We start from the raw sequence: 23,991 nt of genomic DNA on the forward strand, positions 1-23,991 counted from the left end.
CCATCCCTAAAGGTCTGTAACAGATGACCTGAACTGATCTATGATCCATCTATGATGCATTCAAGTTGAGGTGAGTAGATTTACTCTGGGGGACTTTATTAATGGTTTTTGTGTAGGTTTTGGCAAGTAACTGTTGCAAATCTTTTATCCTTTCTACACTTGTTTTCTGGTGAAGGCAGAGATAAATCTCCCCCCCACACTATGTTTATAGGGGTGCTCCAGTGGAAGCTGCAGTATACTACAGAGGAAATACTTTTCTGTCTGTCCACAGTGTTCTCTGCTGACACCTCTGTCCATTTTAGGAACTGTCCAGAGCAGGAGAGGTTTGCTATGGGAATTTTCTCCTGCTCTGGACAGTTCCTGACATGAACAAAGGTGTCAGCAGAGAGCACTGTGGACTGACAGAAAAGAAATCCAAAAAGAAAAAGCATTTCCTCTGTAGCATACAGCCACTAATAAGTACTGGAAAAATAAAGATTTTTTTTAATAGAAGTAATTTACAAATCTGTTTAACTTTCTGGCACCAGTTGACTTAAAAAAAGTCTTCCAACATGTGGCATAGTCAGTATACCACAAAGGGGAGAGGTGTGGAGATGAGTTTTACGTAAAGTCTAACTATCATTTCAACAAACTTCTGACATTTGTATCACTGGGGATGTGGGTACTGAAACCCCCAGCAATTGCACAAATGAAGAGGTAGAAACGCGCAGGTGTGCCTGTGCATTCCTGCTATGCGCAGCAACAGCAAGTGGTCTACAGAGTTTTCAGACGTCCCATAGACTCCCACTACTTCTGTCTACCACTCACTCCAGCTGTGCAGAGCGGAGATGTAGCAGCACAGCTCATGCAGCCACGCGTTTCTACCCCTTCCGTCAGCACCTGTTAGGCTACTTCCAGTGCATGTGTGGGGGAGAGGTGGACAAGAGAGTATATAACTTAATAGTCTGCAACCCACAGTTCAGACTATGAGTGAAGGCCATAGGGACCTTAATGTGTAAGTGTTTTCCCCAGCATTATGTCTTAATATAATCATCTGCTTTTCTGAGGCATTGTAAAGTATTAACATTTATCAAAAAAAGCTACAGGTTTTACAAGACACAAGTGTTGGATTCTTTGATTGCTCCTATAAATAGATTAATACTTCAGCAGGGACTTACATCTATAATACCGGCACAATGGGGGAGATTTATCAAAACTTCTGCAGAGGAAAAGCTGACCAGTTGCCCATATCAACCAATCAGATTGCTTCTTTTATTTTTAAAAAATCCTGAGAAAAATGAAAGCAGCAATCTGATTGGTTGCCATGGGCAACAGGTCAGCATTTACTCCGCACAAGTTTTGATAAATCTCCCAAATTGTCTAATTACGTTTGTTTTAAGTTGGTATCCGGTAGGTAGTAGTCTTTCATTATTCCATGAAAAACAAGAAATAAGTCATTTTCTGACAACAGCAATTCCTCATCATGAAGATATAAACTTACATCAAGTTCTTCAACAAAAGCTGCCAAATCTTCTTTCCAGAGGTCAGATGCAGATTTTCTTTTAAGGTCGTTTAGTTCCTTGCCCTAAAAGATAAATATATTTTTACATTGCTTGTCTTTAAAATGGATAAATTGTTCTCAACAATCTCACTCACCGACCAAACAAAGGGGTATTCCAGGAAAGAAAAAAAAATTTAATATCAACTGGCTCCAGAAAGTTAAACAGATTTGTAAATTTCTTCTATTAAAAAATCTTAATCCTTTCAATAATTATCAGCTGCTGAAGTTGAGTTGTTGTTTTCTGTCTGGCAACAGTGCTCTCTGCTGACATCTCTGCTTGTCTCGGGAACTGCAGAGAGTAGAAGAGGTTTGCTATGGGGATTTGCTTCTAAACTGGCCGGTTCCCAAGACAGGTGTCACAAAAGAGCACTTAGACAGAAAAGAACAACTCAACTTCCGCAGCTCATAAGTACTGAAAGGATTAAGATTTTTTAATAAAAGTAATTTACAAATCTGTTTAACTTTCTGGAGCCAATTGATGTATAAAAAAAAAGTTTTTTCCTGGATAACCTCTAAGTATTGGTGATTGTGTAGAATACAGTAACCCCCCAACATGCGATGGCCCCAACATATGATCAAATTGACATACGATGCTTTTATATGTCGGGGCCATCGCATTAACTGCTATCCGACAGCGCAAAATGCTTAAGCTGCTGTCGGATAGCAGTTTAAGCATCACGGACAGGTTCACTTACCAATCCCTGCTGCTCCGGGTCCACTTCGCGATCCTCTGGCGTCTTCTGCATCTTATCCGGGGTCCGGGCCTCGCTTTCCGGCGTCATCATGTCGCTACGCACGCCGTCCCGGCGCACCAACGTAATAACGTCACCAGAAAGCGAGGCCCGGACCCTGCAGAAGATGCGGAAGAAGCCGGAGGATCCCAAAGAAGACGCCAGAGCAGCGGGACAGCATCCGGAGCGGTGAGGACGCGGTCCGGAGCGGCGGGGACAGGTGAGTATTAAATGCACTTTTTACATTGCACGAATCCCTCAACATACAATGGATTCGACAAACGATGGGTCGATTGGAACGAATTACCATCGTATGTTGAGGGACCACTGTATAGTTTAGTATTAAACAAGAATATAAACCTAATGCTTCCAATAGGTCCAAATCTAGTCACTCACATCAATGCATGGTATGAATAAAATGTATGAAAAGAATAGCTAACATCCACCACCATATATCGAAGTAAAAAAATAAATATCCCAAACATATAAGGCAAGGGCAACTCTGACCGTGACACTGCTCGGCCAAACATTGCCTTCTCACACTGTAGGACACAGTTTCCAAACCAGGGAGGCTCCAGCTGTTGCAAAACTATAACTCCCAGCATGCCCAGACAGCCTTCAGCTGTCCGGGCATGCTGGGAGTTGTAGTTTTGCAACAGCTGGAGGCACCCTGGTTGGGAAACACTACTGTAGGAATTGATTTCTTGCAACTGTTTGGTCACAACAAAAGCCTGTTCCCTTAAATCTTAAAGGGGTTATCCAGGAAAAAATGTTTTTGATTTATATCAACTGGCTCCAGAGAGTTAAACAGATTTGTAAATTACTTCTATTAAAAAATCTTAATCCTTTCAGTACTTATGAGCTCTCTGATGACACGTGTCTGGGGAACCGCCCAGTTTAGAAGCAAATCCCCATAGCAAACCTCTTCTACTATGTGCTGTTCCCGAGACAAGCAGAGATGTCAGCAGAGAGCACTGTTACCAGACAGAAAACAACAACTCAACTTCAGCAGCTGATAATTATTGGCAATAGGAAAAAAACACTAGGATCATAAAAACATACTTTTATTGGTGTACATTTATTATATAGGCACAAAAAATTCACATATTTAAACAATAGACGGTACAATGTAAGGTTTGTAAAATTCTTCACAAACCTAGCTTGTCCTAGTGTGAGAATAGTTTGCTAGAGTAAGGCTATACTGGCCCTACTAGTCGCATAGGACCCCCTACCTGTTACTGCAGGGAGGCCTTCCTAGAGAACGCCAACCTGCAACAGGAACCTCCTATCTCTCCCTGGTTCTGGAGGGAATGGAAGCACCGGGTGCAGTACGTATAGCACGTCACCAGCAAAAAATCAGCCGGTTTGTGGACCTCAGCTGAATTATTCGGTGAGTATACAACTGTAAGCACATCAAATTGGTACAATGATTGCATACAGATATAGTACAAATTAGAGCCACATATTTCCAACGCGTTTCGTTGCGGCACAGTTTCAACCGTCCTGTAATTAAATAGAGATTCTGTATATAGAGTGTTGTTTTATACATATTGTTTGAGATTTTGAATATACCTTCCTCTATTTCCCCTGTTACTATACCAACCCAACCTATGATCGTGTAATAATATTATGTTCCTCCCTGTTAGGCTTACCTCTACCAGCCTACAACAATACAAACTAAAATCATATTAAGCTACTGTATCCGTGCAAGTATCGCCTCTGCACCTACACATTTGCCGTACCAATCTAAGGTAGGCTTTAAATATTATTCAAAATCTCAAACAATGTGTATAAAACAACACTCTATATACAGAATCTCTATTTAATTACAGGACGGTACTTATCTATATACAAGAGGGAACACAAGCCCTTGGACCATTACCCACATAACTTCATCTGGGCCTTCATTATCTAAGCACATCAGAATATCTATCTATACCTCTATGTCGTATCACGATCATACTACCATTCAGTGAGATAGGGAGAAACTATACTCCTGCTCTCCAAACACTTGTCCCTGAAGAGTTGCGACCCTTGAAACTAATTTGTACTATATCTGTATGCAATCATTGTACCAATTTGATGTGCTTACAGTTGTATACTCACCGAATAATTCAGCTGAGGTCCACAAACCGGCTGATTTTTTGCTGGTGACGTGCTATACGTACTGCACCCGGTGCCTCCATTCCCTCCAGAACCAGGGAGAGATAGGAGGTTCCTGTTGCAGGTTGGCGTTCTCTAGGAAGGCCTCCCTGCAGTAACAGGTAGGGGGTCCTATGCGACTAGTAGGGCCAGTATAGCCTTACTCTAGCAAACTATCCTCAGACTAGGACAAGCTAGGTTTGTGAAGAATTTTACAAACATTGCATTGTACCTTCTATTGTTTGTGTGAATTTTTTGTGCCTATATAATAAATGTACACCAATAAAAGTATGTTTTTATGATCCTAGTGTTTTTTCCTATTGCCAATTAAATATTACACATAGGTCTACACGCATCATATGCTCCCTCCTATATTTTTTTTGCTGATAATTATTGAAAGGATTAAGATTTTTTTAATAGAAGTAATCTGTTTAACTTTCTGGAGCTAGTTGATACAAAAAAATTAAAAAAAAGTTTTTTCTTGGAATACCCCTTTAAATGCAGTACAATTCCCACAGTGCCACACTGATCTCTAGCTAAAACAACCTGTGTTGTGGGCAAAATTTCCATGAGGCCCCAGTCTAAGGGTACGTTGACTTGCTGTAAAATGTGTGGAATGTCCTCCAGTGTGATACTGGCGGGCATTCCACACATTTGAAAGCGCGGCAGGCGATAGGACCGCTCTGATAAGCACCATCTCATAGACGGCAATGCATTTCCAAGTGAATTTCGCAGAAAAAAAAAAAAATTGATGGGGATTTTTGCACCAGAAACATCTGCTGCAGAAATTTCCTTTGTGCCCAGTGCAGCAGAATCCCATTGAAATTAATAGGACTCTGCCGCCGTGTTAACATACCCTTAGACAGCTCGCCGGATACATCATAATTGACACTAAAACAGTGGCATTATATTCCAAGAAAACCACAGATAGATTTATATATGACAAAATAAATCTAAGTAAACAGATTACTATAAATCCGACACATAAAACATGAGGCTATTCCACCATTCAGGGTACGGATTCATCTTTTCTTATAAATACTCAAAAAGGTAAATGCCAATTTGTATCTATTGCTAAATATTTTATATAGAGTAAGAGATTGCCCAATGAAGGTATTTTTAGATTTGGAGTATTGTGTGCTAGTAGCCTATGTCTATTATATAGATATGTGATATTTTTCTTGAATTACAGCTAAAGTAGGTGTAAAGTGGTTTCAAGCCAAATAAATCCAATGCACATTTTCAGGAAGAGATATTTTTTTATCACGCCCAATGTCCCTCGGCAGTGAGAACACATGACTGATCAGTCAGTGTGTAGAAGAAAGTGCTATAATATATATATATATATATATACACACACACACACACACACACACACACACACTCACTCTTACACAATTGGACGTGCACACTCAAAATGACCACAAAATTTAGCATTTAAAAATGAATAAACATTGTAGGTGTACTGTCTGATCATATACAGCAGGAATCACAATTTTGGCTTTATCCATTCATAGTGGCAAAATGAATAGCGGGTCGATGGCAGGCCCAAACCCACAACAGACAGAACACACACGTGTATAAGAGAGTTGGAAATAGATGTCTGAAAACTGAAGAGGCTGTGTATGGCCAGGAAACTCAGATAAGATCCAGGGGGGAGATTCATAGAAACTTGAGGAAAAGTCGACCAGTTGCCCAGATCAGATCACTTTTGTCATTTTTGAAAAGGCCCCTGAAAAATGAAAGAAGCAATCTGCTTGGCTGCTATGGGCAACTGGTCAACTTCTCCTCAGCATTGGTTTCCATGAATCTCCCCCAGGGTGCTTAATTTGTGAAGATAAGCACAATAAAGCTTAGAACCAGATCAACAGTTTTAGTAATTCTGACTAAGGCTGGCTTGACACTACGATTTGTCCATACAGTCACCCCGGATCCGGCTGGGGTTTGAGATGAGGGAGGAGTAAAAACCGGGCGCTCCCGTATCTCATTCATTTCAATGAGCCGGATACGGGGCATATATGAGCCAATTGGAGTCACTATCTGACTCGGGTCGGCTTATTGAAATGAATGAGATGCGGGCCGGGTCCAGCTGGGATACGGGAGCGCCCGGTTTTCACTCCCCCCCAGCCGGATCCGGTGACCGTATCGGCAAATCGTAGGGTAAACCTAGCCTTACTCAGAGCGACGCCCTATATATGTCTCAATTAAACAAGATAAATTGCAGTGTTATAAGTGTTGTCATTCCATAAAACGTACTCTAACAAAAAGTTAGCCCCATACCTTAGTATCCCTCTGTTTAATCAGCTCGTCGACTTTCTCCTTGGAAAGACTCCACAGGGACATGTTGAGAATGTAGTTGAAATCTGGGCCTTGTGTAGTGCCCGAATCTGAGAAGCTATCATCATTCTGATCTTGGATATCATCTTCCTCTGTAGACTGTGAAGACATCGGATGATCAGCAGGATATTTATCAGATCTCTACATCATTAATAGCAAAACAATCTAGCGAGACAAGTTCACACTGCTAATACTTTACAAGTAACACCGATGTTAAAGGGGTATTCCTGGCAAAAACATTTTATCCCCTATCCAAAGGATAGGGGATAAAATGTCTGATCGCGGGGGACCCGCTGCTGAGACGCCCCCGCGATCTCCCTGCAGCGCTGCAGGGAGATCGCGAGGGGTCTCAGCAGCAATCAGACATCTTATCCCCTATCCTTTGGATAGGGGATAAAACGTTTTGGCCAGGAATACCCCTTTAAGATGTAAATTCTGCCTACCTTTTCCTGTGCTTCCTTCCAAGCTTTAACAGGGTCGGACTCAAAACCCTTTTGCAACAACATCTGAATTAGCTCCCTTTTTGACTTGTTTTCTAAAAACAAAAACAGAGTGCATGAGCCATCTATCTAGTAACCGTTACATAAAATACTTCACTTGGTATATATTAGATTGATGACATGTAGTTACAGGCAGCACACCTTTTTATATGATTACCTATTGTGATCTTTCCTTGAATCTTCTCAAGGATAAACCTGGCTTGATTGTTAAGTTTTGCAGCCTCAGCTCCCAACATTCCCATCAGCCACTCTTTGCGTAGACTGTAGTAATGTAATCTTAAATCAAAAAACTCCTTCAGAATATCCTGAACAGTTTCATATTTTTTAAGACAGCCCATGTGATCAAACAATACCTAAAAGTAAAGAGAGAAAATAGGTCAATGATAGAACATCACAGCAGACTGTATAAATCAGTGGTCTTATACTGTGGCCCTCCAGATGTTGCAAAACTTCAACTTCCAGCATGCCCGGACAGCTGTTGGCTGTCCGGGCATGCTGGGAGTTGAAGTTTTGCAACATATGGAGTTCCACAATTTGAAACCATTGGTGTAAATGAATTCACAAAAGGCCCTGATCACACTAGTGCCATGGCTTATGTCACTTATAGAGATACAACAGGCAGGCTGCATTCATTGTGAAGCAAATACTGAATTGGGTTCTATCAGGGCTCCAGTGCTGTTAGCCTCAAGAACAAACTACGGTGATCCTGAAGTCAACAAAATACTGGAAAGTTGGATGAAAACTAAACGCCTGTGAAAGTCTAAATAAATATTTTATTTATATATATATATATATATATATATATATATATATATATATATATATATATATATATATATATCTCAATGTGTGTGCGTGTATGTGTGTCTGTATGTGTGTATGTTCCAGCATCACGTCCAAACGGCTAAAGATATGAACATGAAACTTGGCACACATGTTACTTATATGTCAACAACAAACATAGGATAGATGATTTAACCCTTACTCACCCCCATTTACCAGGGGCGGGGCTTATGTTTAAAGTCCCATACAAGTCTATGGGAAATATATGTTACTGAATAACTTCCAAACGGCTGGAGATATTTCGATAATACTTGCTCACGTTACTTATATGTCCAGTTAAAATATAGGAAAGTTAATTGAACCCTTAACTACCTCCATTTGTGAGGGTCGAGGTTTTTGTTTAAAGTCCCATGCAAATCAATGGGAAATGTATGTTCCCACATAACTTCCGTACGGCTGGAGATATTTCACATGATATGAGGATGGGATATGAAGGCCCGGACAGGAGGCCGGGACAGGAGGCCGGGACAGGAGGCCGGGACAGGAGGCCGGGACAGGAGGCCGGGACAGGAGGCCGGGACAGGAGGCCGGGACAGGAGGCCGGGACAGGAGGTTGGGATATGACAACAATATATGAGGATGGGATATGAAGTGAAAAGCTTCCTCCTTTGTTTATTTTCCTCCCCAACAGGAATTAGGAAGGAAAATAATAGTTGTAAAATAATAATTAAAATATAGTAACTATTTTAAAGCTTTACAGAAAGAAAAAAGAAAGCAGTGCAACATGAAGGAAACGGTTTTGTACCATTGCGTCTGGTGCAAAATTCATATGGAGAAATATTAAAAGGGGTACTCCGGTGAAAAACTTTTTTATTTTTTTTTAAATCAACTGGTGCCAGAAAGTTAAACAGATTTGTAAATTACTTGTATTAAAAAATCTTAATCCTTCCTGTACTTATCTGCTGCTGAATACTACAGTGGAAATTCTTTTCTTTTTGAAACACAGAACTGTCTGCTGACATCACGAGCACAGTGCTCTCTGCTGACATCTCTGTCCATTTTAGGAACTGTCCAGAACAGCATATGTTTGCTATGGGGATTTCCTTTTACTTTGGACAGTTCTTAAAATGGACAGAGATGTCAGCAGAGAGCACTGTGCTCATGATGTCAGCAGACAGCTCTGTGTTCCAAACGGAAAATAATTTCCACTGTAGTATTCAGCAGCTAATAAGTACAGGAAGGATTAAGATTTTTTAATAGAATTAATTTACAAATCTGTTTAACTTTCTGGCACCAGTTGATTTAAAAAAAAGAAAAGTTTTACCCCTTTAAGCAAGCCATCCCACAAAGACAACATACCATAGAATTGCAGGTAAGTGTGGTCTGCAGTTTGAAGACTTTGTGTAAGCCAGCCGCTTCGGCTTGAGCTAGTTTTTCTTCTGTCATTTTCACAACAAATTTCACAGTTGTATCAGTGTGGTACTCCTTGTAATCCGATATCAAAGCTGGTGTTTTCTCTGTGCCGTTAAGCATAGGCTCTAAAACTTGCTCTTTGTAAACCTGAGTCCATGTTCTGACTGGCAGTTCCGTTATTTCTATAGTATTCCGGTCAAGGACATAGACCTCCCCACTCATGGCATACTGGTTTTGGCCCAGCTCCTGAATTGTACCTTTGAAGTTCTTGTAGCTCGGAAGCTGCAACAGACATACAAAAAAAAAACAAAAAACACATCAAATATACAACTACTTTCTAGAAGGAGCACATCAATGCTATAGCGCCCCCTGGTGACAGAACTGACAAAACAATGCCTTGTATTTACCTAAAAGCTGCCGTCACACGTGCCTTATATGCAAAACCAGTGCCCAGGAGAAGTGTTGCCCTTTCTTTAGTGTGGGGGCCAGCCCTAAGGCTCCTAGTCATCTGACTAATCATTTCTTCATTGTACAAGTCAATAAGAACATGATTTTTTTTTTTTTAAGTGACACTGCATGGTATTTTCTGGGAATAAGAATGGTTTTAACTGTGTGAATGTACCCTTTAGACTTCTAATGCTACAGAAGACAGCTGTGTCCATAGGATCAAACACATCTAAATGCATTTCTTTTGCACTGCAGCTTGTTTGTTTACAGTGACTTTTTTGTAGTACTACATAATGATTGTAACTAAGTATTCCTAAATGCTCCTATAAATAAGTAATAAAACACTAAAGGTGACCCCAAACATTAGAGAAATGGGAATGTTTAATTTTAGTTTGCCTGATCTTTTGTTCTCACAGATGTGACTGGCAGCAGCTTAAGCCTTTTCTCCCTACAGTTAACATAGGAATGCAGAATTGCTGCGGAAACTTCCATGACTGTCCCCATTGCTTGCATGATCACCACTCCATTCACTGCTATGGGACTGAAAGGGATTGTCATGTGCAAGGTCAGTCGCATAGCAGTAAACGACGCGGTGGTCACACAAGTGCACTGCAGCTTTATTCACAAGGGGCACTCGGGGACTGTCATTCTCAAGATTGCTGGGATGTTGGACCCCCGGCGATTGGTAAGGATAATAACGTAATGATTACTTACAAGACCAGTTTATCTATTTTACTGCCTCAGGATAAAAACATATTAGAAATGCAGAGACTAGTGTTATTTTGTACAATATAGATAGATATATACACACACATACAGTGACCCCTCGACCTACGATTGCCCCGACATACGATCATTTCAACATACGATGGCCTCTCAGAGGCCATTGCACGTTGAAGGCAGCATCAGCATACGATGCTTTTGTATGTCGGGGCCATCGCATAAACGGCTATCCGGCAGCACAGACTGCTTCAGCTGCCACCAGATAGCCATTTACAGTGCCACTGCTGATGATCACTTACCTGTCCTCGGGGGCTCCGGAGCATCCTCTTTGGGATCCCCAGCATAGTCGGTGCTCTCCATCGTCGTCATCACGTAGCTGCGCACGCCGTCCCGTCATCCAATAGGAGCGGCGTGCGTAGCGCCATGATGACTGCAACGGAGAGCGCGGATGCCGGGAAAGCAGAGGCCTTGCCGGAGCGTCGGGGACACCCCAGTGACAGCGATGGAAGGCGACATCCAGGGCAGCGGTGATGGTCCGGAGCGGCGGGGACACGCGAGTACAGTATAACCTCCAACACCAGAGGTCTTCAAGCCGTTGGCTGTCCGGGCATGCTGGGTGTTGTAGTTTTGCAACATCTGGAGGTCCGCAGGTTGAAGACCACTGTCCTATACTTTACATTGCACGGATCCCTCAACATACGATGGTTTCAACAAACGATGGGCCATTTGGAATGGATTACCATCGTATGTTGAGGGACCACTGTATATATGTGTAAAGATACAGACCATAACACAAGTGTCTGGTTAATTTTCATTGCTGACGTTAGCTACAACACACTTACCATGGGGTTTGGATCCAAGCCATCAAGCATTCTCTTGACATTGTTGACAATCTCCCTGGTGTCATAATTGGGCAGTTTACATGCCCAGCCAGTGCCAATACCTTCAGCACCATTCACCAAAACCATGGGAATAATGGGCATGTACCACTCCGGCTCCACTCTCTGGTTATCATCATACAGGAACTTAAGCAGATTATCATCCACATTTGGAAATGATAATCGTGCCAGGGGACTGACGAGAAAGAAAACAGAGGTTACATTTTCATCTATACTTCTAAAATCCACAAAAGCTGAGAAGTTTCAGCCATTTACGTGTTCAGAAAAGTACAACTTACCTTAACATAGTGAAAATGTATCGAGGGCTAGCAGCATCTTTACCTCCATGCAACCTTGTGCCAAATTGACCAATGGGTTGCAGTAAACTCACATTGTTACTACCTACAAAGTTCTGTGCCAAATTTACAATAGTCATCATCAGGGCTTGCTGAAAAAATAAAAAGATTTATCATAACTAAGGGGATATTTTAAAATGAGATTAAGGCAGCACAATATCTCAATTATATACAGCACTTACCTCCCCGTGATGATACGCGGACATTTCAGCAACAGAACCAGCTAGTTGGGCAACTTTGACTTCACGCTTATCATTTCTCTTAAAACAAGTAAACAACACTTTCCTTTGTCCAGGCTTCAGACCTAGTCGATTGAACACAAAAAAAGGGTTGTACTCAAAAAACGTGCCTAGCACTGCAGATTATGTATCATCTTCGATTGCCACCAAAACTTAAACTAGGTGGATACTGTGCTTGACAGGAAGAACAAATTAAATACAACTCTGTATAGATTCCATATTTTCCAATATTAATAGAAACCACTGGCTTCAAGATGAACCCACAATTCTACGGGTTTTGGTCCTCTGCCACTCCAGTACCCGTGACTAGGGCTGGGCGGCATACTGGTTTATACCGAATACCTACATTTTTGTGCTGCACAATATGAATTTTAACCCATACCGCAATACCGGTTTAGCCCCTACCCCTCAGGAATGAATGAATGAATCAGCCCAGCGCTGCGCTGTCCCCCCATCGGGGAACTAATCATATGTTGCCCACGAGCGCTGTTCTGCCCCCCAATTAATTATCAGCCCAGCGTTGTCCCCATCAGGGTGCTACTCACATGCCACCCGCATGCGCTGCCCTCCTCGTCCTCCTGTTTGTTGCGGCCGCCGGCGCCGACACTCTATACCAGTGGTCTTCAACCTGCGGACCGGTCCGGTACCGGCCTTACACTGTTCCTGGAGACGGGAACGTTGGACAGCCTATCACCGTCCGCAGAGATGTTGGGTGATAGGCCGACGTCGGAACATGCATTGGTTTATTTTGTTTACCTTTTGCAGCCCAGGCACAGGGATACAGCACAGTATGGATTTCAGCTCCGGCGGCCACAACAAACAGCACGAGGAGGGCAGCACTTTGCGGGTGACATGTGAGTATTTACCCCGATGGGGCCAGCACTGGGCTGATAATTATTTTGGGGGGGGGGGGGGCTTCAGAACAGCGCAGCGCTGGGCTGATAATTTGGGGGGGGAATACCGTTATATACCGCGGAACCGCCAAAAGGTACAAAAATACCGTGATACACACATTTGGTCATACCGCCCGGCCCTACCCCTGACCCCGCTCCAGTGCGGATGTGACTGACTGCAAAGGTCACGTGTTAACACCCCATGTCACTGCAAGAGTTTAGTTAACAGAGACCAGTGGGAACCAGGGTAACTTGAGACTGGTAACGTTAGCTTGTTTCTTTTGATTTTATAATTTTTTTTATTAAATTATCTAAACTTGGAGGATTGGATACACAAGTAATAAAGAGCATTGACATCAAAAGAGGAAAGCCTGAAACAAATCCATGCTCCATCCACAAGAGAAATCAAGATGGTATGTATGTTAACATTTCAGCAGCAAATTGTATCCACTTTTCTGTACTGTACTGTGATGTGAATTTTAGGTCTTCAAATACACAGGTAAAACCAGATATAGCAGATCCTCTGCGGAGTTGTGCTACATACAGTGATCCCTCAACTTACAATGGCCTCAACATGCAATAGTTTCAACATACAATGTTTTTTTCTGGACCATCGTAACTTGAAACCAGACTCAACATACAATGTACAGACAGTCCAGATCTGTGAAACGTGTTACAACTGGAGGAACTGACCAATCAGAATGGGCATTTTACTAGTAAATCACCTCTATTACTGAAGTGCCTGCACTGACCTGCTGTCTGGTAGCGCCCCCTACAGTACAGGAAGGAACTACAAGTCCTGTACTACTCCTTACCTGTGCCAGAGTTAGCTGCTCCTTTGGACCCAAGTAAGGGTGGCTCCATTTGGGACACTGTCTGTACTGTATAGAACCCTGAAGAAGCTCCTGTCCTCTACATAAACCATTGTTTCCCAACCAGGGTGCCTCCAGTTGTTGCAAAACGACAACTTCCAGCATGCCGGGACAGCCAACGGCTGTCCGGGCATGCTGGAAGTTGTCGTTTTTGCAACAGCTGGAGGCACCCTGGTTGGGAAACACTGACATAGACAGTGATTACAGCTCCCAGCAGATCTTTCTTACTTTTATATGTAAGGACTTGCTTTATCTATATTAGTTATCTACTTATTTTTCTTTAATCCCCACATTTTCCTATTTTTGGATGACATGTTTGGGGGTTACAGAACCAATTACCAGGTTTCCATAGAGTTATGGTCTCAACATACAATGGTTTCAACATACAATGGTCGTCCTGGAACCAATTAATATTGTAACTTGAGGGACCACTATTTACCATGAAGAATTCAAACCATGTTACAGTGCAAATGTAGATATGGATTTCGACCCTTTAAACGTATAGAGTCGAAATCCTAATGGAATCCTCAAGTAACATGCAGATTTTGATGCAGATTTGCAGCAGGATCTAGATCAGAAAATTCGGCCATATCTGATTACACCCAAAAACTGTTAACAACACAGTTACAGTATTTTAAAACATATGTAACTAATAAACCTGACATTAAGTCTTCTACCTACCATCAACCAGAGAAGGAATCGACCGTTCGTTGTCAGAGTTCGAGAACAATATCAATTCCTTGTTAATGAAATCATTAAAGCTTAGGTACTTTGTGGCAGTGCCGTACAAAAATTGCTGTAAAAAAAACACAGAAAAAACATTGAATGAAAAAATTAAGCAAGGATTCCCACAGCCAACTGCTGACTTTTTCTTTATGTTTGTTACCTCTGGCAGGCCATGCAATCGTCGCTGCCGCCTATCCTCCATGAAATTTGTGAGCCATTCTTTTCGGTCATCAATTTTCTTTTTGCTAAAAGCCTGCAGGGTTCAGGTAATATAAGTGAATCAGAAAACTCTTTAAAAAAATAAAATAAAAAGAACAAAAAAGAAAACAAAAAAAAACACACAGAAAAGGTAACAGGAGAACTCAGTCTACATTTGTAAGGGGAACTCAAAAATGGAAACTCACTTTTTGGCATGTTAATATAAAGAGCATGGTAAGAAACTTACCACGCCATGTGTCGTGGATGATGCTGAAGGCTACTTTTTGATGAGCATTTGTCTCTTGCATAATGGACTCTATGTAAGTGGACATAGTGACTTAGGCAAGCAGTCTTTTGCCACCATGTTAACATAACACCAAATTTAAGTCTCTTTGCAAAGGTGGTTGAGAAAGGGGGAGGGCAACAGTGTTTCTTTGCATTCAGAAATATGTCATTATTACTCATAACACTGTGCTGTTAAGCCAGGTAGAAAAAGCACAGGGAACCTATTGGGAAGTAAAAACGAGCAATACTTCACCAAACAGCAGGAAGGGCAGCACCTATTCATACAGCACATGGTTGAACTAAAATGGACACACACATACACCAATATATACACACACATATATACTAACTGATGGGCAGTAGTGACAATTAATGATGATGTAATTACCAGAGTAATGGCAGCATCGTCCTCCGGGCCGGCATATCGGAAACCAATTCGATGCCGCTCCATGTCTGCAAAATACTCCTTGGCCTCCTTTGCAGTACTCGTACCCAAACCTGAGTAGTAAACAAAATTCTTTATAATGGATTCTTTTTGTAAATCTTCTTATAGAAAGAGTATCTCCCTTTCAATCACCGCCACATCCTATTCTAATTATTTCTAACAGATAACAGTGATTAAAAAAAAGGAACTAAATATGCAAATGGCCTAAGATCTAGATTATTTCTGTGAAAGGCCATCAAGGAAGTTGGTACTCCGCCCCTAGACATCTGACATCTTATCCCCTATCTTTTGGATAGGGGATAAGATCTCCCGGGTCCCGCCGATGGGGACCCCCGCAATATAGCAAGCAGCACCCACCTGTAACTGCTTCCAGAAGCGCTGGAGGCTCTCAGGCTAATTCTTCCCGACCACAGGGACGGAAGATCGTGATGTCACGACTCCTCCCCCGTGTGACGTCACGCCCTGTCCCCTCAATGCAAGTCTATGGGAGGGGGCGTGACGGCAGTCACGCCCCCTCCCATAGACTTGCATTGAGGGGGCAGAGCATGACGTCACATGGGGGGCAGAGTCGTGACATCACACGGGGGCGGAGTCGTGACATCACGATCTTCCGTCCCCGTGGTCGGGAGGAATTAGCCTGAGAGCCTCCAGAAGCAGTTACAGGTGGGTGCTGCTTGCTATATTGTGGGGGTCCCCAGCGGCGGGACCCGGGAGATCTGACATCTTATCCCCTATTCTTTGGATAGGGGATAAGATGTCTAGGGGCAGAGTACCCCTTTAATCCCTCCTCTAGTACCAGTCAAAACTTATTGATGGCCTATGCTCAGGATAGGGTCCCCAATATTTGAACAGTGGGGGGCAGACAACCCTGTCGAAAGCAGATAGCTCTGTACAGTGTGTAGTGGCTGTTTGGAGTTACTGCAGCTCAGATTCCACTGAAGTAGATAGGAGCTGAGCTGCATTGACAGCCACTATACAAATAACATGGGGTCGTACAATCCTTATAGGATATGTGCCTGAATATTATTTTCTGCTTCTTTAATAAGCCGTGAGAGAAAGCACTGTAAGTTGTACATCTGACATAACATTTCAGAACTGATAACAAGAACCGTACAAAAATAAAAAATTAAATCTGGTGAGGTTTTTTCCAGCTCCATTACACGTCAGAAATAAGCACACACCTTTGTAGTACTTTATCTTCCACAGTTTCTGGTTTTCTATTTGTTTCTTCCATTCATCAAACTCTGGAATACTGTAGAACGACAACTCCTGCTTACTTTTTGTTGCCTTATAAGACAAAAAGGTATTCAAGAGTTAAAATGGCCCCAACAAGAAACCATAATATGAAAAGAAGTGTTTTAATATATACCTTAACAATTGGGGTAATAAATTCCTCTAGAAAATGGTGTTTTAACAGGGATGGCCAGTTGTGATGGAAAAAATTTATCAATAAGCCTTTAATATGAGAACCATCCTGATCCTGTTTAGAGACAAAAAGAATTATGGAACAGATTATAAACACCATTAATTTACCAGCATAGCTACGGTATGCACGACATCAATTCTGTTTGGGTTTGCTGCAGATTTCAGTGCGGATTAAGCAAATAATATTTCAAGGGGTTATCCAGGAAAAAAAACATATTATATATATATATATATATATATATATATATATATATATATATATATATCTATATATCTATATCTATATCTATCTATATATCTATATCTATCTATATATCTATATCTATCTATATATCTATCTATATATCTATATATCTATCCATCTATCTATCTATCTCTATATATCTATCAACTGGCTCCAGAAAGTTAAATAGATTTGTAAATTACTTATATTAAAAAATCTTAATCCTTTCAGAACTTATGAGCTTCTGAAGTTAAGGTTGTTCTTTTCTGTCCAAGTCCTCTCTGATGACACGTGTCTCGGGGAAACGTCCAATTTAGGAGCAAATCCCCATGGCAAACATCTTCTAAACTGGGCGTTTCCTGAGACAGGTGTCATCAGAGAGGATTTAGACAGAAAAGAACAACCTTAACTTCAGAAGCTCATAAGTACTGAAAGGATTAAGATTTATTTAATAGAAGTAATTTACAAATCTGTTTAACTTTCTGGAGCCAGTTGATATATATAAAAAAGTTTTTTCCTGGAATACCCCTTTAAAGGCCAGATTCATATGGCAGAATGTCTGCACAGAATTCCACGTGGGATTCTGCTGCTCTGCTCACACAAAATAATTTCTGTGGCAGCAACATCTGCAAAGGAATGTTTAATATTTTTTGCGGATTTCGCCAGGAAATGCATTGCGATCCTAGCGCTGGCATGTTGTGCCGGCGCTCTACTGTCTGTGGAAGATTTTGTGTGTGTACATTCCACTGCGAGGGGGAGAGAGAAAAGAAAGCACCCCTGCAAAACTGTGGATTTTTTACAGCAAATACACTACATGTGATCCAACAATTCTATTGTCTACCTACCTATGCGGGGAACAATGGTAATCATTTTTTTTAGAAGCAATCAATACACAGCTGTTCTTTATTATATGCCATAATTTCAGATAAAGTAAATGCCAGACTCTACATAATACATACTGCTAATACTTTACCAGCTGCTTAAAAGGGGACACCGGTGGAAAACTATTTTTTTCAAATCAACTGGTTCCAGAAAGTTAAACAGATTTGTACATTTCTATAAAAAAAAATCTTAATCCTTTTAGTATTTATCAGCTGATGTACTACAGAGGAAGTTAAAGGGGTATTCCAGTAATTTTTTTTATATCAATTGGCTCCAGAAAGTAAAACTGATTTGTAAATTACTTCTATGAAAAAAAAAAAAAAAAAAAGCTTAATCCTTCCAGTACTTATCTGCTAAAGTTGAGTTTTTCTTTTCCGTCTGACAACAGTGCTCTCTGCTGAAACCTCTGCCTGTCTCAGGAACTGTCCAGAGCATGAGAGGTTTGTTTTGGGATTTGCTCCTACTCTGGAGAGTACCTGAGATGGACAGACAGAGGTGTCAGCAGAGAGCACTGTTGTCAGACAGAAAAGGACAACTCAACTTCAGCAGCTGATAAGTACTGGAAGGAATACAATACAGGAATATGGGTGCACTACTGTGGTAGATGTATACTCAGGTGGGGCTTGCAGCTTGCCTCCCTCCTCCCATTGCATGTGTGCTCAGTCACGCTGGAGGGTATCTAGGAGGAAGTTGTGAGTCGACCGAATGCTGCCGTAATTGCCCACTGGCCCCTGTTTTGCTTATCACAGGTAGGATTAGCGTAGGTCTCGCACCATCTTGAGAAACCTTGGCGTTGGTGTCCGGGCTCTGGTATGTCCTTCATATAAGGATACACTGGCGAATGTCTCAATTTTAACATCAGTGTTGAGGGATAGCCAATGTCATTGTATACATCTAACACAGTAGTGCACCCATATTCCTGTATTGTATTCTAATTGTTACACATCCACACCGTTTATCTGGTGTAGGATTCTATTGTGGCACTTGTAGTCCGCTGCAGGCATCCTCCATTGTATGCATTTTTATGCTGGGGATCGCCCTTAGCAACGGACTACAAGGGCAGGATAAGCTCCCCCAGTATAAATGCACAACCGCATTTGGGGTTGAGCACATCCAGCCATTTGAGACCATGTTTTTTGTTGTAAGTACTGGAAGGATTAAGATTTTTTAACCCTTTCAGGACCCATGACTTACCCCTATGTCATAGGACCCTGGGTCTTAAGGAAACATGATGTACCAGTACGTCCGTAGGTATTCCGGCCGTGCGGGGAACGGACCAGGGTGACTACTGATGTCGATCAGCAGGCACCCCGCGCAAACGCCCAGGGGGGTCATAAGACAACACCCACCCCCCCATGTCGGTGATCGCCGCAAATCGCCGGTAAATTCACACCGGCGATTTGCGGCTATTCCGGGTCATACGGGTCTATGGTGACCCGGAAAATAAGGGGGATCGGAGTGAGGTGGCAGGGTTGCCACCCCTCCTATCCCTGCTATTGGTCATCTAGAAATCTAGAAGCAACGACCAATAGCACATTGGGGGCGGGGGAGGTTTAACTTTTGGTTTCCCTGTTCTGCCCACCCACAATAGGCGGGGCAGAACAGGGAAACAGACAGGGACCGGCGGCGAAGATCCACTTACCCATCTGCGGCGGCGACGATCGGCGGCAGCAGAGGACGGCGATGTGGGTCCTGGATCCTATGGAAGCCGGTGAGTTGCCTAGCAACATCTGGAGGGCTACAGTTTGAGACCACTGTACAGTGGTCTCTAAACTGTAGCCCTCCAGATGTTGCAAAACTGCAAATCCCAGCATGCCTAAACAGCTGTCTCTGCATGCTGGGAGTTGTAGTTGAGTACCTCCTGCTGTTGCATAACTACATCTCCCAGCATGCCCTTCGGCGATCAGTAAACGCTGGGAATTGTAGTTTTGCAACAGCTGGAGGCACACTGGTTGGAAAATACTGAGTTAGGTAACAGAACCTAACTGAAGGTTTTCCAACCAGTGTGCCTCCAGCTGTTGCAAAACTACAACTCCCAGCATGCACAGTCTGTCATGTGAATGTACAGGGAATATTAACATGGGCAGGTTTACAGTAAGTTTCCTGCTTTAAGTTTGAGCTGCTGCAAATTTTTCGCCACAGCGCAAACTCCTAGCGGGAAACTCACTGTAAACCTCCACCAGTGCGAATGTACCCTAAAAACACTACACTACCACATAATAAAGGGTAAAACACTGCATATACACCCCTTACACTGTCCCCCCCCCCCCCCCCCAAGATAAAAATGACAGTACGGCAGTGTTTCTAAAACTGAGCCTCCAGCTGTTGCAAAACAACAACTCCCAGCATTTCCGGCCACTGACTGTCCAGGCATCCTGGGAGTTTAGCAACAGCTGGAGGCACCCCATTTGGGAATCCCCTATGCAATATCTAATTTAGTCCTCAAATGCGCATAGCGCTCTCTCACTTCGGAGCCCTGTCGTATTTCAAGGAAATTTAGGGCCACATATGGGGTATTTCCGTACGAGAGAGAAAGAGAAAGAGAAAGAGAAAGAAAGAGAAAAAAATAATAGTTTTTCACACCAATACCCCTTTAAGTTTCCAGTCTGACTACAGTGCTCTCTGCTATCATCTCTGTCCGTGTCAAGAACTGTGCAGAGTAGGAGCAAATCTTCATAACAAACCTCTCCTGCTCTGGACAGTTCCTGACATGGACAGAGGTGTCAGCAGAGAGCACTGTAGTCAGACTGAAAAGAACAACAAAGAACTCAAACTTCTTGTAGAGTATACAGTAACCCCCCCTGACCTACGATGGCCCAGACATATGATGAAATCGACATACGATGGCCTCTCAGAGGCCATCGCATGTCGATGTCAGCATCAACATACGATTCTTTTATGTCGGGGCCATCGCATTAACTGCTATCCAACAGCGCAAAATACTTAAGCTACTGTCGGATAGCAGTTTAAGCATCCCGGACAGGTTCACTCACCTATCCCGGCTGCTCCAGGTCCACTTTGGGATCCTCCGGCGTCTTCCGCATCTTCTCCGGGGTCCGGGCCTCACTTTCAGGCATCGTTATTACGTCACTACGCACGCCGTGTCGGCGCAGCAGCGTAATAACGTCACCAGAAAGCGAGGCCCGGACCCTGCAGAAGATGCGGAAGACACCGGAGGATCCCGAAGACGACGCCGGAGCAGCGGGACAGCATCGGGAGCCCCTGGGATAGTATCGGGAGCGGTGAGGATGCGGTCCGGAGTGGCGGGGACAGATGAGTATAACTTCTTATACTTTACATTGCACGGATCCCTCAACATACGATGGATTCGACAAACGATGGGTCGTTTGGAACGAATTACCATCGTATGTTGAGGGACCACTGTATAGCAGTTTATAAGTACTGGAAGGATTAAGATTTTTTATGGGAAAAATTTACAAATCTGTTTAGCTTTCTGGAACCAGTTGAAAAAAAAATGTTTTCCACCGGAGTACCCTTTAAGGGTAATCTAGTTTACTAGCTTATTTTAGTAACTTAAGACTTCATAGCCACTATTTACAAATCATGTAGAACTCTGGAACAACACTAGACAGTGAAAGAGCAGAGGCTGAAAGATTAGGTGCAATAGACTGCATATACTAGCATAACTATAATTACCTGATCGGTCATAATCATGATCTTTCCATAACGTAAAGACTTCAGAGACTCCTGATCATCATAGCTCTTTTTGTATTGCAAGCCAACAATTTTAATAATGTTGTTGATTTCTGCATTCTCCATAATCTGATGAGAAAAAAAATATATAAGTGTAAATAGGATTCATTTATTAAATTAATTCATACACCAGCAAAGGCAGAATATCACATCTTGATTATACAACAGTGTCACAAGCTACACTAAAAGTCTGAATTGTCACAGGTGGGGATGGTGTTTGGGCCGATTGGGTTGCATGAGCATGGCTCACCGAGAAGGGCTTGACCAAGAATCCAATGGTCACTTTGGCTATGCTCCAAAAATCCTGTGTGTAGATGTGTATCTGGTCAATCAACAGTGCAACACTCCATTCGGGCATAAAGCCCAGATTGGTGAAGCCTCTCTTTAGTCATGGGGGGGGGGGGGGGGGGGGGGTTGGGACACACACACCCACAACATGAAAGCCCATCTTGAGATTACAAAAAAGCATAAAAGGACTGACTGTGAGCAACAAGATTCTCTGGTCTGATGAAACCAAGATTAAACTTTCTGAAGACTTTCCGAATGCACTGTACCTATAGCATCCATATAGAAGTTGTATGATCTTTATATTTTGGAGGTCATTGCAAAGGATCAAAATTATGCCAAATGTGTGGCTAATTGCTATTTGAAAAGACTCTCTTTGATCTTTTTGGTAATATTTGGCAATGATGGGTTTCCTTCCCTTATGCATCATAATTTGTCAGTAATGGCCCATCTAGTCTCCCTATTTTAGTTTATCTGGGGCAGATAATACTGATTTGGAACTATTGTTTACCTTTTCAGATATCGAGCTATGCAAGTCTACACTACTCGGTGGATTGTATTTTTGTTTTTTTCTCTTTGGATCCCTGTACTTTTTTTGTACAAATTTATGTGCTCTCAAACTTTGGGGGAGATCAAAACCTGTACAGAGGAAAAGCTGACCAGTTGCCCATAGCAACCAGATTACTTCTTCCGTATTGAAAGAAGCAATTTGATTGGTTGCTATGGGCAACTGGACAGAGCTTCCTCTACAAAGGTTTTGATAAATCTCCCCCTTTGCCCTTTTATTTGAATAGTTTAGTCATTTTTCTGGACAATTCAAATTTTAGTTTCAAACAAGGAGATTTTTGTTTACTTACCGTAAAATCTCTTTCTCGAAGGATCCATTGGGGGACACAGACCGTGGGTGTATGCTGCTGCTGGCTCTAGGAGGTGTGACACTATGGTAATAAAAAAAAGTCGGCTCCTCCCAGCAGGATATACCTGCCTTCAGGCCCTGAGGTAATCAGTTTTAGTTCTAGAGCAATAGGAGAGGACCAACAGGTCAAAGGAAACCCAAACTGTCCGAGAACCAGAAGAAAAAAACATAACTGAACACACCCTCGGACAGAGAAACAAAGGAAACCCCAAGAAGGGCGGGAGCTGTGTCCCCCAATGGATCCTTCGAGAAAGAGATTTTACGGTAAGTAAACAAAAATCTCCTTTTCTCTATCGGTTCCATTCGGGGACAAAGACCGTGGGACGTACCAAAGCAGTTCCTTGGGTGGGCAGATAAGCAGTCATGCAGACGGCCGTTCCACTGCCTACTGCAACACTATACGGCTCAGACTAGCATCAGCCGATGCGAAGGTATGAACTCGGTAGAAACTCGAGAAGTGTGCAAAAAACGACCAGGTAGCCGCCTTGCAAATCTGCGAGGTCGAAGCTCTATTCTGGAGAGCCCAGAATGCCCCAACAGAAACGTGTAGAACGAGCCACAACCCTGAAAGGAGGAATCTTCCCCTTACAGCGAGGCTCCGAAATGGCGGACCGAATCCACCGAGAAAAGGTGGCCTTGGAAGCAGATTGTCCCTTACGACGACCTTCTGTAAGGACGAAAAAGGAATCACACTGACGAAACGAAGAAGTGATGGAGAGATAAGACCGAATAGTCTGGACTGCATCCCGCTAGTGTAGTAGGCGCTCCTTAGGATGAGAAGGAGCAAGACAAAAAGACGGGAGGACAATGTCCTCATTGAGTGGAAGGCCGAAACCAACCTAGGCAAAAAGGAAGAATCTGTCCGGAAAACAACCTTGTCCTGGTGGATCACCAGAAACGGAGAACGAAAGGGGAGAGCTGCCAATTCAGACACCCTCCGGATGGAGGTGATAGCAACAAGAAACGCCGCTTTCCAAGAAAGGAGGCGGAGAGACGCCTCTCTAAGGGCTCAAAGGATTCACCCTGGAGGGCACTCAG

General features: G+C 42.7%; 1 protein-coding gene across 2 annotated transcripts in view; it reads right to left on the bottom strand.

The window, feature by feature from the left end:
- The window catches only part of TOP2B (DNA topoisomerase II beta), an 87,056-nt gene that overhangs the window by 27,325 nt on the left and 35,740 nt on the right, over positions 1-23,991 (bottom strand). For both annotated transcript variants that reach the window (XM_056520007.1, XM_056520006.1), the window contains exons 13-26: positions 21,696-21,821; positions 16,878-16,988; positions 16,690-16,795; positions 15,452-15,561; positions 14,741-14,833; positions 14,536-14,650; positions 12,033-12,154; positions 11,794-11,942; positions 11,459-11,690; positions 9,393-9,728; positions 7,408-7,603; positions 7,194-7,285; positions 6,694-6,849; positions 1,481-1,564 (exon numbers count right to left, since the gene is read on the bottom strand). In XM_056520007.1, coding sequence (XP_056375982.1) covers positions 1,481-1,564; positions 6,694-6,849; positions 7,194-7,285; positions 7,408-7,603; positions 9,393-9,728; positions 11,459-11,690; positions 11,794-11,942; positions 12,033-12,154; positions 14,536-14,650; positions 14,741-14,833; positions 15,452-15,561; positions 16,690-16,795; positions 16,878-16,988; positions 21,696-21,821 — 2,028 coding nt within the window. The remainder of the gene's footprint in view (positions 1-1,480; positions 1,565-6,693; positions 6,850-7,193; positions 7,286-7,407; positions 7,604-9,392; positions 9,729-11,458; positions 11,691-11,793; positions 11,943-12,032; positions 12,155-14,535; positions 14,651-14,740; positions 14,834-15,451; positions 15,562-16,689; positions 16,796-16,877; positions 16,989-21,695; positions 21,822-23,991) is intronic.

Source organism: Hyla sarda, chromosome 5 (assembly GCF_029499605.1).
Source record: "Hyla sarda isolate aHylSar1 chromosome 5, aHylSar1.hap1, whole genome shotgun sequence".
NCBI lineage: Eukaryota > Metazoa > Chordata > Amphibia > Anura > Hylidae > Hyla > Hyla sarda.